At 40.7% G+C, this 14,099-nt stretch overlaps 1 protein-coding gene across 2 annotated transcripts; it reads right to left on the bottom strand.

The window, feature by feature from the left end:
• Positions 1 to 902: 902 nt before the first annotated feature.
• On the bottom strand, positions 903 to 13,851 carry mdm2 (MDM2 proto-oncogene). Of its 2 annotated transcripts, none has more exons than XM_063460756.1 (12): positions 13,546 to 13,851; positions 8,773 to 8,843; positions 8,609 to 8,683; positions 6,449 to 6,582; positions 6,301 to 6,350; positions 5,920 to 5,978; positions 4,800 to 4,887; positions 4,508 to 4,701; positions 4,297 to 4,428; positions 4,135 to 4,206; positions 3,872 to 4,049; positions 903 to 3,052 (listed from the first exon to the last, which is right to left on the bottom strand). In XM_063460756.1, exons 2-12 carry the CDS (start codon positions 8,824 to 8,826, stop codon positions 2,523 to 2,525), a joined length of 1,566 nt encoding a protein of 521 aa, XP_063316826.1. In that variant the 5' UTR covers positions 8,827 to 8,843; positions 13,546 to 13,851; the 3' UTR covers positions 903 to 2,522. The 2 variants fall into 2 exon arrangements, with proteins under 2 accessions (XP_063316826.1, XP_063316827.1); XM_063460757.1 differs by lacking the exon at positions 13,546 to 13,851 and adding an exon at positions 11,072 to 11,320.
• Between the last annotated feature and the right edge of the window lie 248 nt (positions 13,852 to 14,099).

Below are 14,099 nucleotides of genomic sequence, written 5' to 3'. Positions count from 1 at the left end.
ACGTTAGAAAATAACTGTAAACTGCTACGTCCACACTAGCCCGGACAGATTTTTCGTCTGAAAACGCTCCGCGTCCATACTAGCGTTTTCAGTCGTTTTCACACAGTTGTGCGTCCACATTGAAACGGCCGAAAACTCTTACGTTCCAGTACTGCGCATGGGTGAAACGCAAGACGATTCGGCCTGCCTCATTTCTGTCTGCCGTTTATTTACTTTCCGGCTCTTTGAAACGTCGCGGCAAAATGTCGAGGAAAAGCACCGAGTTTTTTTAAATGGACTAACCATCAGGTGGAGTTGTTGCTGCGAGTAACACAAAAGTACAAAGTTGGCAAAGCGAGTGAGAATTAAAGAATTTGAAGAAAAGCTATCTGGAGCATGTACAGACTGATATTAATCTTTAATAGGGCTGTCAAAATTGAGAGCAAACAAAACAACTGCTGCCCTCCGCCATCTTAGTTTAATTGGTCACATGACTGCATCACATGACTAACATGCGCCATCGTTTTCAAAAGTCTCCGTTTTCGCTGTCCACACTGCGAGGCATAAGTCTTCAAATGTATGCGTTTTCATTCGGGGAAAACGCTGTCTCAGTGTGGACGGGAGGCCAAAACGGAGAGAAAACGATGCGTTTTCAAACGAAAAAGCATTAGTGTGGACGTAGCCTTAATAACAAAAATTCACGTGCTTTACCTTGTGGTAATTACCAATACTTAGGACACCGTTATATTTCTCACCCGATACAAAAGGTGTGAAGATTGGAAATACAATTCCCATAATGCTTCTGGAAACAAACTTAAAATATGTGTAAATAAATGACAGACCCGTGGTTAGAGAAGTTAAACTTTATTTAGTTTCACAGGAAACATTAAATTTACCTTGTTATCCAAAAAAAGCTTTCAGAAACATTTCTTAAATAAACTTGAGTATTTTAAATAAATAAATATCAAAGATGTTCAACACTCCATTTTAACGGCAATAATTTCTCAATAATTAAACAACTTTCAAAGAAATTTCCAGAAAAACCTGAAAACATGTCAAAGAAATTTCCAGTAGTTAAATATATGCATGAAAATGAATTTGGGTTCCTTTCAAGGACACTTCCCATAAAAGGGTCAGAAATTAAATGCCGCTAAAATAAAGCACTGCTTGATGTTAGCACCCCCGGACACTTTCACGTGGCGGCGGCATCGTGCACCATGCAGCGTCAGAGTCCTTTGGGTTTTTAATCCGGTTAAGGTGAACTCATCTCAAGGGAGAAGCTTAGATGCAGAATGAGGCGATCCAGGAGCGAGCGAGCTTGGCGGAGGCGACGGAGAGCTGGCGCAGAAATTACAAGATGCGGCCGATGCTTCTAAAGTTTGCATCGTACAAAATATAATTAACACATTCTAAAAATATCTCTCTTTGCCACAGAGCGCCACACCTGTCCACACCAGAACACTAAATGTGGTTTAAGCCTCAAAATAACTGACAACAAAATCCTCCCGTTTTTTAAAATGTCGGCTTAAAAAAACCACAAAGATCTACAAAATGTCTGAAAGCTAGCTGTGGAGATGTTTCCATCAAATTTCAAGGTGACACAAAAAACATTCAACAAGTTACAACTTCTCACATTTGAGCTCCACCTCCATCTGTTTTCTGATTAAAGATTTAGTGAAAAAAATTTCTAAAACTTTTCAGAAATAGCCTCTGCAGAATTTAGTTTTCACCACCAGGGGCAGCAGTTTCTTCGTTCATTTTAGCATTACTTCCATTTTTCAATATATGCTGCCATTAAATAAAGTTTACATTTACTCATGCACCATCTTGTGGTGCGAAATGGTATTACATTAAGGTACAACGCAGCCTTGGTTTAAGGTGGTATCTCTTCAACACCACACACAGGTGTTTTGAGAATAAAGTCATAGCTGTGTTTCTTAATATTCACCAATATTTATAGATTTAGTTAATTTTGTGAGGTTCTAAACTATTTTTAAATAAAAAGTCTTTAAAATGCAGCAGGAAAAAGAAAAATCTAATATTCTGGTCTTTTTGCACTGCTCTTCATATGAAACTCTGGGGGCTTCTGTTTGTAGGACTTTCATAATGATGGTGGAGCTTTAGAGGGCGTAGACCTGAGATTGGCCAGTTAAGATGAGTGTTTATGTAAGCTGCACCAAAATACACAAAGCAAAAAAGAAGAAACAACACCAAGCATTTAAAACAAAAGAAGAAGAAGAACAGAAAAAGAAACCCATGGCAATGGGAAGCTTGGCGTTACCCGACAGACCCTTGACGGGCACATTCCAGAGGTTGAAGGACAGAGAAACAGGTCAAATAGCAAAATTATTAACTTTTTCAAGAAAATCTTCTCAGTTTTGAAGAAGGTGCCCGCATGTGCCCGACAACTGAAAGTTTATTTTATTTGGGATTTAGTCAAAGTAAATCCGCAGTTATTCTGAAGTCTGTGGAAGTCCACATGTGAGAACACCAGCTGTGAATGCTCACATGAATGGGCGGTGTGTGGGGGCAAGGGCGTGGTCTCAGCTGAGGTAGGTGAGGATGACAGACTGGATGGGCAGCCTGCACACTGGGCACAGTTTGTTCCTCTTCTTCAGCTTCCTGGCGCAGACGTAGCAGGACATAAGGTGTCCGGTCCGTCCGTGCACGATGCAGCCGTTCTTTGGTCGCGACTGACAGATGAGGCAGGGGTCCAGGCACGAGTCCGGCAGACGCCACTCCGCCGAAATGCTGCGCTCCATATCGGGAACTTGCATTGTAGGAGGAGCAGCTGGAGCTGGGGAAGGTGGGAGAAGCTCCTGAGAATCAATGGAGGATGAGTGTGAGGAAGAGGAGGGCTGGGATTCGGGAGTCCAGATCTTCTCCTGCGAATAGGAGGAGGAGGAAGGCTGGGAGCATGAGAGGAGATCCTGGGAGTTTGGTGCGGAGGAGGCGGAGTCAGCAGCGGCGGAGGAGCAGGTGGAGTCGGACGCACACTGCGAGTGCAGAGGAGGAGGAGTTTTTAATCTTTTCCCATCTGGAACGTCGACTCCGTTCTCCTCCACGTCAGAACCTGCAGGACACAAATCAATCAATCGATTAGCAGATTATCTGTCACCGAAGATAAAACTGACAGCAAGCTGCAGTTCCTCAAGTGGCCACTTGAGGAAAAAGTGAGCCAGTCAGCACCTGCAGGTTCTCACCTGAACTGAACATCTCTGTGCTCTTCTGGAGCCTTTTTAATTAAATTATTTGATTACTAATACTACTACTACTAATTATAATAATAATAAGAGACTTCAAAATGATTTCTACATTCATTTTGTGATTGGCTATTCGTGAGAAAGTGTCTGCAGATAGGGATGTGCACCAAAAATAGAGTATCAGCTACATAGATCTGAGATGAGGTGTACAGCAGCAGCTTGTCTCTTTTTCCTCTCTGCCTAATTATTGGTTTTCTATATTGTCGCTTCGGTATTCTGATGTAGACAATCATCATCAGTGGTTTTACGTCAGCTGTGTCTGACTAATATGAAATAATCTGAGTGATGTGTAATTCTGCACAGGTGTGTTGACATTGGCACACAGGGACATCTGACCTGGTTTTATAGACTGAAGATATTCTGAGGGTTTTCTAACCTTTACACTCGTCTTTGATTCACTGGAGATTTCACTTTGTTATTTAAAAACACCGGCTCTGTGCTTTTTTTTGTTTTTGTTTTTGTTTTGTTTTTTTTTGGGGGGGGGGGGGGGGGGGGGTATGTTAAATGAAGGAGTCCAAACTTGATTGACTTTTGAAACGTCTGTGTCCCCCTTCTTTCGTTTGCACCTCTTTGACAGCATTACCCTGAAAATAAACTACTTTGGTCTCTGTAGTCATGATAAGATTTACCTGGAGGTTCTTTGGCAGCTGATAGGTTGGTCGGCTTTGTGGGCAGGGCTTTAGGGCTGGAGGAGGCGCAGTTGACGGACACATCAGGTAGCCAATCCTGGCGCAGATCCCAGCAGCGGAGGCAGTTTCTGGGCAGAGGAGGGTTCAACTCATCGCATTTCGCACAGCGCCAGTAATCCTGAGAGGAAAACACTCCATTACACCTGAACAACTTGCGTAAGTGTGTACGTTTGTGTCATCTGTGTGTTTGTGCAGCAACTCACAGCTTCAGTAATCTCTGTGTCTTCATCAAAGGAGTCGTCGTCATCTGCTTCGAAGATTGTGACCTCATATACCTGCAGCACACAGACAAGATGGCTATTAGTAACGGTGTCGAGCTAAGGTAGATGTTTAATGGCCAGCTCGGTCTATTAAGTGGTTCTTACCTGATCATCAGCAGAGAGAGAAGCATCATCTTCATTGTAATCATCTGAATCTATGGACTCGACTTCAAATTCAACACTGAAGTTGTCGCTGTCAGAGTCTGACACTGCGTCCGTGACCTCTGACCTCCCAGACTAAACACGCACAGAGTCCACATTACACATGATACATCAATACAGGCTCAATAAACCACTGATTGTGTGTCGTGCTCACTGTGCTGTGCGAGTCAGATGATTGGCTGCTGTGTCTTTCCCGCCCGCTCCCAAGTCCTCCAATCACACACCAGGACAGGCTGTCGTCAAACGTCAGCGAGTAGCTGTCAGACCGTCTCCTTTTCGTGCCTCCCTCTTCCTCCTCCTCCTCTGAGTCTTCCTCAACATCCCCGTCGTCTACACTGTGTGAGGGACCTGCAGACAAAAGGTGGGCGGAGTTTGGTTAAACAGTTAAACACCTTGAATGAAATGGTGGTGGAGTAAGGGCTGGTACCTCTTGAGGACAAACTCACCTGGCTCATTGCTCCTGCAGCTCCACCTTCTCCTCCTCCTTCTCCTCCTCCTTTCAGGCGATGAAGAGCGACCTTCTGTTTCTGCCGCCTGAAAGCACAAACACGTTTTTGAGCTGATTTTCAAACTTTTAAACTCTTGTTGGGCCATAGAATAATCACCAAACTCCATTGTAAAATCCGAGGACTTTTAAATTAGATCATACACATTAGATTTGTTTATGATCATCATCCCCAAAAGGTTCAATTTCTCCCAAACACAAAACAGAAAAGTCACACAAAGGCAAGAAGGAAAGACTGGAGTCTCCTGGTGTGCAGCCAGATGTGTTTGATTAAACCGCTGACAGAGCAGAAAAAAGGAGAAAGCATGTGTTGGAGTATGTGTGTTAATAGGATAACGTGGCTTGTGTTCTAATGCCACAATTGAGTTAACTAGGAATACAGCAAAACACTTTGTTTGTTGGTTTTTGGTGTTTTTTGTCTTTAAAAATTCGGGTGCAGCTCGTTCGTGGTTAAAGCGTACATGTGGGTTATTTAGCCACAAACAGCAGCAGCACAGATTCAAAGTTTCACAGTTTTACTGCTCTTTATGTTCACCGCCGCCCTCTTGGATTGTTAAACTGGGGTTACTGGGACTGCTTTGACTTTCTAAGTTGGAAATCTGAGTTTCCAACTCAATCAGGAATTCACTATAATAGCGGTTTGAGTGCTCAGTAAGAGTAGAATGTTTCTGTCTGTAATTCAGAAGGAAGTCAGTGAAAGTGTCGGTAAATATATTCCTCAGTGAAGACTGCAGCAGTGTTTTTGCTTCTTAGGTGGACTCATAACTGGAGTTGAGTGCACCTGGAAGTAATTCTCTCGTAAGCTGGAATGGTTCAGAGGTTGAAGCTTGTAAAATGGTCCAAAATAGCCTGTGTGAATAGCACAAGGTGAAACTTTACTTCAAGTTTATTCTAAACTTCTTAAATGCTGCGCTCACAGCATTTAAGAAGCGATTAGCAGCGAGAGAAAGAAAGCTAAAGGTACGTAAACGTGAAGGAACAAACCTGGGCTAGAAATATCGAAGGTTTATCTGGCAAAAACACAATAGATGTAGAGAATCCAAACATGGTGTGCGTCTTACCTCCGTCCTTCTGTCTGTCTGGCTGCTGCTGTGCGGCTCACTCAGACTTGTTGTTGATTCTAAAGAGAGTGTTTGTCAGAGTCAGACCAGCAGGATATCATCTATATATACACAAACACACACACCCTCAATATTTAGAAGGTATTCCTTTATCCTCCAGAAGGAAAAAGCAGGTGGAGGTCTGACATTTCTTCCCCAAAAGTCAGAAAAACAAGTTCATTTGGAGTCAGTTGATGTTTATACAGAACCAAAACTGCTCAATTTTAGCCCCTTGGTTTTCCACCCGTGGGTACTTCAGGGGATGTAAGACTGGAAACTTTCGGACCACGAAGGTGTAGCTGTATTTAATAATGTGCCTCGTGTGCAAAATGTGATTCCTACCTGGACTCCTGACAGCCACCAGGTTCTTGGTGATCATTGCAAACAGAACCCTGAAACAGGAAAACATCACATATTTTATTTAGAGGGGTTTTTTTCCCTTTTAGTGAGTCTGAAGGACCAAAAGCTTCATCCTCTACCACTCACTCACCGCGGCTCTTTCACAGAGAAGCTGTCGACTCCCAGCACACGGCCCAGAGCATCCTGGGCGCAGTGAACGATGTGTTGCTGCTTCTGGTCGTACAGCTGCTTCTGGATGATGTACTGACCCAGGTAGAACATTACCTGCAAAAACACAGAGATACATCATGGGATGATTGTAGGATGCACAGGCTAATTATTACATTTGGGTGTTTTGTTATTGTGGTTTTTAAATATCAGCAATTTTACCACCATAACAAGACTGCAGTCAGATTAACTGAAGTTATGCACTCTGAAAAAGGAAGAGGATAAGCTGAGTTTCTTCTCTTTTCTCTACATCCAGTAAACACTGTTCAGGTGTTCTTTGTTGATCACACATATAATTACAGCGTTTATCTTGCCTGAAAACTGGAAACTCTGCATGTCCCTGTTAGTTTTGGGGCTTTTGATGAGCAAACATGGAATTTATTAGTAAAGTATTTTCCGAAACTAATTTTATTTCCTTTTCAAAGGCACCAAAAATCGTTAATATGCAGGAAAAATCCTAATAATATGGGCTGCTTGTAGCTTTTGTTAGTGGGTGTTTTCTTCTCAACATCTAAGCTGCAGCAACAAATGAGAAAAAAGAAATCCAAGTCACAGATGATGAGCTCAAAAAGAAAACAAAACAATGTATAAATAAATAACGGTGCAAACAAATAATACAACCGCAGGGTCTGCTTATAGAGCTTAACACAACGAAGACCACTGCCCCCATTTGGATTCCACGATGGTGGAGCTAAGGTTTGTGAACTGCAAAAGAGAAAATCAAAATGACACTGAAGACTGGCATAATAGTGAGATGCAAATGACAAGGATTTAACCTTCAAAATAAAAGACCACGGGCAGGGGGACTGTCCAGAAATTAAAAAGTGTCTATAAGTGGCAAACACTGCAGACATGAGACTGAGAGGGAGAAGGAGTCGAATAGGGAATCCTGGAAAAATCATGAGGATGAACTAAAGGAGAGCTGAGGTGAGTGTCAAAGTTCTCCTTTTTTCACGCCGTCTTCATTAAAAGGCCAAAACACCATTTTTTCTGCATTGGTAATAGATCCTCGCAATGACCAGTAATTTCCAGCTACCACACAGCTCGATCACACCAGTGTACCCATGGAAAAGAGCAGCTTGGTCACAATCACGATATCAGCTATAATGGCAGAGAGTCTGAAACTTTCAGGGGCAACCAGCAGTGACGTGTCAACCGAGTGTCACAAATGTCAATGACAGCAACGACAGCGTGCGAAATCACCTCCGGCAACTCGGGGTGGGCGGGTCCCACGCTAGCCTTTGGACTTTTCTAAACTTTCAGAGGAGCAACTGAAGCGAATAAGAGCGCAGTTCAGTGTAGTGAATACAATAAAGGGGTTACCTAGGCAACCAGAGCCTGGAACAGCCGCTATTGACGCGCGATGAGCAAATTGCTTCCTGTTTAGCTGTACGAAAGCAAAAAGAACAATCAAACACTTAAAATAGTTTTGCACTTATAGTTTGTAAAGTTTCTTAAGACTTTCTGCAACTTGCTTTTTTATTCTGTCTTTTGTTACATAATGCCTTTTTTTTTTTTTTTTTTTTAACATTTTTCTTTTTTTGCGTGCCAAAGAGCAAAGCGAACTGGACTCAAATATCTTGTAAGTGTGCACAAACTTGGCCGAATAAAGATGGCATGCGGGTTTCTGATAACGATTTTTAAATATGTAATCGTAACACCATCAGAGACAATATATATCACATTTTATAATTTTTACTTTGCTGAGCTCATCCTGCATTTTACTGTATTCAGCCGATTTTATTACAGCTGTGTCTAATGTTTTGGCTGCTGTGATAGCAGATTTTTGGACAGAAAAAGCATATTTAATCTCACACACTGCATCAGTGTCCGCAACGTATGACTACAAACTTCACCACAAGGTGGCAATGTTTCATCATAAAGTGTGCAAATGCAGTATGAGGCAGGAGGGGGCAGTGGTAGTAAAGAAAGTTCTGGGTTCATTCATTCATTGCTGTCCGTGAATGCAGGTCCAGTAACAGTCCTAACACCACCTGACGACACCCCTCAAACATCAAAGTCAACAGAAAGACCGTCTCAAAGCTCCCGGTGAAATGTGGAGCAGTAAATGGAAATGCTGTACCTCCTTCATGGTGAAAACATCTTTAGTGGCTCCAGCGTGCTGCAGCAAAGAGCAGAACTCTACCTTTGGTCTCACCTGAACGCACACAGAGAGGAAAACGTTAAGTCACACAGTCAGTGAAGAGTTACGAGCACATGGAGAAGTCGGGAACTTGCCACCCTCACCAGTTTGTTGTCGTCCTCCGTGGTCCAGGTGTTGGTATCACTGTCGGCTGACATGGTGAAGCTGATTGTCCCTGCACGCCAACACACAGCAGATTATGACAGATTACATAAACCAGTACAGGATTTTTAAAATAGGATAGATTTGGAAAAAGCGCTCCTAAAGTAAATCTTTTTCACAGCGTAAGATAGATTAGGCATTCATCATTAGCATTAGTTATATTTCTTTGAAGTCCTCCCCCTCCACCTGCGGCACTGCTATATAAACCCGGACACAGAAAGTATAATCCCAGGCTTACTGTGTAAATATTATCATCTTCTTCGTCTGTTTTTAATCTGCCTGGTTTAAAAAGTTAATTTAACCTTTTAAGATGATGCAGGTTTGTTTAAAGCATGACGACTGCCTGGTGTTGACTGAGAGGAGTGGGTTCCTTTTCTGTGTTTTTATTTTGCTTACATAAAAACACATCTGGAGGAAAAACCTCGGCCCTGGACGAGGGCTGCTGAGCCTCCAACTGTGGATCATTTAACTGAAGAAACCACTCACATGTCGAGCTGATACTTGAATCAGATATCGGTAATGAAAAAAGCAGATCAATGTGGCCAATCTATTGAAATCTGTCCTCTGATTATTAGATTTATTACTCTGTGATGCAGCCTAGCAAAAAATGTTCATTTGTGCGTTTACAAAATTCAGCTTATTCATTCAAGAATGGTACGGGATTTGCATGCTGTACTGAAAACACCTGCAGTCAAGGTACTTGTACACTAGGAATGGATCAGTGCATCCTCACCTGAAAGTCTGAGGCACCCTACCTGACAGAAGTTTGTGTATTTCCCTATTTGATAAACAAAAATGTTTTTTTAAGTTTGAATAAATTATACTTCACCTTAAAAAAAAAAAGAAAGAACAAGCCTAATAGGGCTGTGCGATATGACCAAAATCTCATATCCCGATTTAAGACATTTATCGTCCCGCATATCACAAAAATGTTACATTTTCTGTAAATTCTGTGAGTCACGGGCAACTCGACTTGCGTGAAGTGTTTTTAGCTGAGTGTCGTGTACCTGAAGTCAAGTGTTTTGACCGATGCATGAAACTATACATTTTTAGACATTAGTTGTAATGGCCGCAATTTTCTTTGTATTTATTACACGGCGTGCTGCGGCGAAGAGCCTGTTCTAATGTTTGAGTCTAAGGTTTATTTTGAGCACCTGACGGCTCTTTTCAGCTTCTCATCCGTAAACTCTCTGCATACTATTTCACATAATTCAGTTATTTTTTGAAAAATCTCAACAGGATCTTCAGCTTTATTGTGAAAGGTTTATGTGGAAAATAAACAAGCGGACGGCGGAGCTACGTGCTGGGTTTACCGTCGTTGCTAAAGACAACGTGTAAAAACAGTCGCTTGTCCGTCCGTCATGTGGTTATTTTAAATATAAGAGAAAGAGAGAACTTTAAGAAATTAATATAGCCACTACAGTGACCATCAAAACAATGAAAAAATATTGCCGTAAACAGCTTGTTTAGCGACACCACAAAACAAACAATAGCGTAACATGAAACGATAGACGTTTTCATATCGTTATATCGAACAGCCCTAAAGCCTGGTGATTTTTATTTTTGTGGAGGGCAGAAACCTCTGAGCAATAATCTGATCTAAATACTGAGTTCCACTGTAAACTCAGGAGCACAGGTATCAGTGCAGATATTACCTGTGACTGTAATTAACAGGACATTTACTGATGTAAGTGGCTCATATTTACAGTATCTGATCAGTTGTGACCGTAAGATGAAAAGCTCTAAAATCAAACTTATGGAAGATCTCTTTGTTTCTATGATGTACAACCGGAATATAAATAACCACAAATATGTGCACAGGCTCCCAGCCAAACTGATACCGAGCCAGGATTTCATAACCGGTGCATCACAAATTTTCGTTCAGAGCAGAATGTCACTTTTCAACATTTTTCAACAGGAAAATAAAGCAAGAAAATGTAAAAAACATCACACTGTCAGACTTTAACAGAATTTACTTACAGATATAAAACAAATATTTACAGAAAACAATTCAAAGAAGCTTGTACAAACTTTTTTGTGTCAGTTTTGCTTAAAAAGTTACTGAATCTTTGCTTGTTTTTAACAACACAGACGTGTAGTCCTGACACGACACCTGACAGACAGATCAACTCAATTACCATCCAGTCATTCTTCCATTAGCACCAGGTTAATGCTTAATTAATCAGCTGTTAAAAGTCTAAAATGTTTTGCAGTATTCAAGGAATAAAATGAAGTCCTTACCAGTATATGCAGGGGAAATAAATGAGTTTTAGCAGCTCATCTTGTGCAAATAAAGGCAGATAAAGTGCAGAGAGAGTGGAGCAGGGCAGAGCTACAGCCTCTTATAGAGCTGCTCAGACATGTCAGGACTAGACCAGTTTAAAGGACTGGCCTAGTCTGACTGGGGCCTATCATGTCCTGACTCAGCTGCACTTGTAGGACTGGAACAGCTGATTCAATCATAGAGCTTCTGTAGACAAGCCAGGGCTAGTCTGCAATGACTCATCCCATCGAAGTGACATAACCACACTAACCAGAGTGCTGGTTATCTCACTAACCAGGACAAGTCTTAGCCAGATAACCAGGGCCAAATCAGGGGCGCAACACCTGCTTGATCTGAGCACAGGAAACTGGGAAGATCAGCGCAATACTTAATTCTCCAATTTTTTATTTATTCCAACCAAAAGTGTTTTTTTACATATACCTTTTCTTTCTGGTCTCAAGTCAAAAACACGAAATTAGACCTATATTAAAATAAGTCATAAATAAGAGTTCTTCTATTCTATTTCTTGTTTAATTTTCTGTTTTCAGTTCTTTTTTTCTTGTTTATTTTTATTTTATTGTGACTTGGATTTTAGTTTATTTTATTATACATTAAAAAATATATTTTTAAATATGTTTTCTTTGTTTCAGTGTTAGTTTCACACTTCTGTTTTTTACTAAATGTAGCTTTTTGAAATGCACAGACTTCTGTTAAATAATGTAACATAGACAGGTTGGCTTAAAGGCCCATTCAGATTTTTTTTTAAATCAAAAACTTAAAATCTAGTTTTTATTTTGATTAACAAAAATGTGGTTTCACACTTTTTAGTTTAAATCTGGTTAACTATGATGACTAAGGATGGACCTTGTTCTTTCTGTTACTGTAAAAAGACACTTATTGATTGGATTTTAAACTTTCCAACAACCCTGGAAAGCACTGCCTGTGAGACTTTGCTGGAAACTGTAAAAAAAGACAAAGCAAAAACAGACAGTCCTGTTTCCACAGAGGTGCAGGACTTTATTTTAAAGTGCACCCACACAGTTCAGAGGGCTCTCTGAACAGCTCAGAGATGGAGAAGACCAACCTGACCACAGTACATTAATCCTCTGTGTTGGAAAAACCCTCACTGATGTTTAACTTCAGAAAACACTTTGGTTGTTCAGGTTTTTTCTTTTTTTCTAAGTTGAATAAATCCAGATATAAATAAAGATGATTGTTTTATGCTTTTTACTGAACTATGTAGCTTTTATTATCCATCTTATTTCTTGTAATGATTTAACTTGTGAGGTGTTTTTATTTTAATAACAGCATGTGGTCACTGTTTCCCAATTAAATTACTAATCTATTGATTTTCTTTCACATCGTCTACACAGTGCTGTGGCTGTAACCTCTTTACCTCACAGTCTTCCACCTGGAATAAAACCGCATTATGAAGAAAGTTTTGCTTGCTGTTTCAGACCCAGAAATTAAACTGCTTGTAATAAAATTTAACTCAAATTGTTAACACAACTGTGATAATCTAATGAATAAAACAATGTGAGGCAAATAAACATGTTTAACCTTATATTATGAAGGAATATTATTATTATTAACTTTATCTGCATTGAATTGTGAATATACTCAAAATGCTTAAACTAATTATCTTGCAGTGCCACTTTTACTACTTCAGCCTGAGTGATCTTATTGCTGTTCCTGTGTGCACCATTTCTCCATGTCTTCTGTTTTTATGAGCACATCACTAGTTTCCAAAACTGATATTTCATACAAATAAACTTCTTATTTTTTAAGGATCCTAAAAGAGCTGCCAAGGTGAAGCCAGTACACTTTGTACTTGTTTGGCTATGCTTTTCCCCTCGAGTGTGTAATTTTTCCCCGCAAACAGCTGACCGGCTGTGTGAGTCAGCTGCTAAACCGTGACAACTCAGAAAGGCAGGAAGGTTTGCCCGGACATGTCCCGCTCACTCTCCTCTGTCTGAGTTTCTGTCTTACACACACAGATCTGAGAGAGCCCGGCCGGAGCCTTTCGTCACCTCTGAATGTATTATCTCACACTCATCGGAGGAAAATTAATGAGCAGATACTTCAAACTGACCGCAGACTTCAGGAGCTAAAATTACAGGCCGATTATTGTTTTGTCTGCAGAACGAGGTACTAAAGAGCTCAGTTGTTGGCTGCTAACAGTGGATAAAAACACATATCTACTTAAAACTTTATGCATGAAGCAAAAACAAAATTTAGCAATACATTACCATAAATCAGATGTAAAAGCGTCTCTATCTGAACAGTTAAATCCAATTTTCTCTGCGGTATTGACGGCTAACGCTGAAGCTTAAATATACTTTTTAAATATCCTTTGAACAGTATTATTTTTAAAAAACGCAGACTAGAAACCCACCAAAAGCATTAGTGTTAAAGCACAAAGGGTCATTTTAGAGTGTTCTTTTTATCTTACCAGGATTGAGCAGACGGACTTGAGTTGCTAGAAAGCAGCGTCCACGGCGCTACTTCTCAACGCGTGTCAACTTGATCAGGAAACCCCGAGGCTCCGCGGCCTGCTAGCCACAATATGCTAACAACTTGCTAACGCGGACTTCTGCTGCAGTTAGAGCGCTAAACTCTGGCGCAGAAAAGTTCAGCCGTTATTTACGCACATTTCTAATTCACTTGTGATGAAATAATATCTAACAACGACGTTAATCCAACAGTTTCCCGGACAGTTGAGCTACTTCTACTTAGTGTTTACAACGCTCGCCACTCAAAGGCTGTGACTTAGTCAGATGGCGCCCCTAGTGGCTAGGAAGCCGACACTTTCTCAATTCAAATCCCCAAACACACTGATACAACAATAAAAGCATTAAACTCATCCAATCAGAGCAGTTTGGGCCATAAAATTCCTGTTTCTGTTTTTTTTTAAAAAATGGCAAAATAACAGAATAAATTATTAATTTCAAAATAAAGGCCAGTCTACATTAGCAGGACATGTTAAAATATGATCAGTAAATTGCT

The sequence above is a fragment of the Pelmatolapia mariae genome, linkage group LG17, assembly GCF_036321145.2.
Source record: "Pelmatolapia mariae isolate MD_Pm_ZW linkage group LG17, Pm_UMD_F_2, whole genome shotgun sequence".
In the NCBI taxonomy this organism is placed as follows: domain Eukaryota; kingdom Metazoa; phylum Chordata; class Actinopteri; order Cichliformes; family Cichlidae; genus Pelmatolapia; species Pelmatolapia mariae.
This window is presented reverse-complemented; position numbering and strand designations above follow the sequence as displayed.

Excerpts from the sequence above, each read along its gene's own strand:
- mdm2 (XM_063460756.1), bottom strand. The coding sequence starts at position 8,826 with ATGTCAGCCGACAGTGATACCAACACCTGGACCACGGAGGACGACAAC. Across the intron at positions 5,979-6,300 it reads GGTGGCTGTCAGGAGTCCAG|AATCAACAACAAGTCTGAGT; the intron begins GTAGGAATCACA and ends CACTCTCTTTAG. Across the intron at positions 3,053-3,871 it reads AGCTGCCAAAGAACCTCCAG|GTTCTGACGTGGAGGAGAAC; the intron begins GTAAATCTTATC and ends TGTGTCCTGCAG.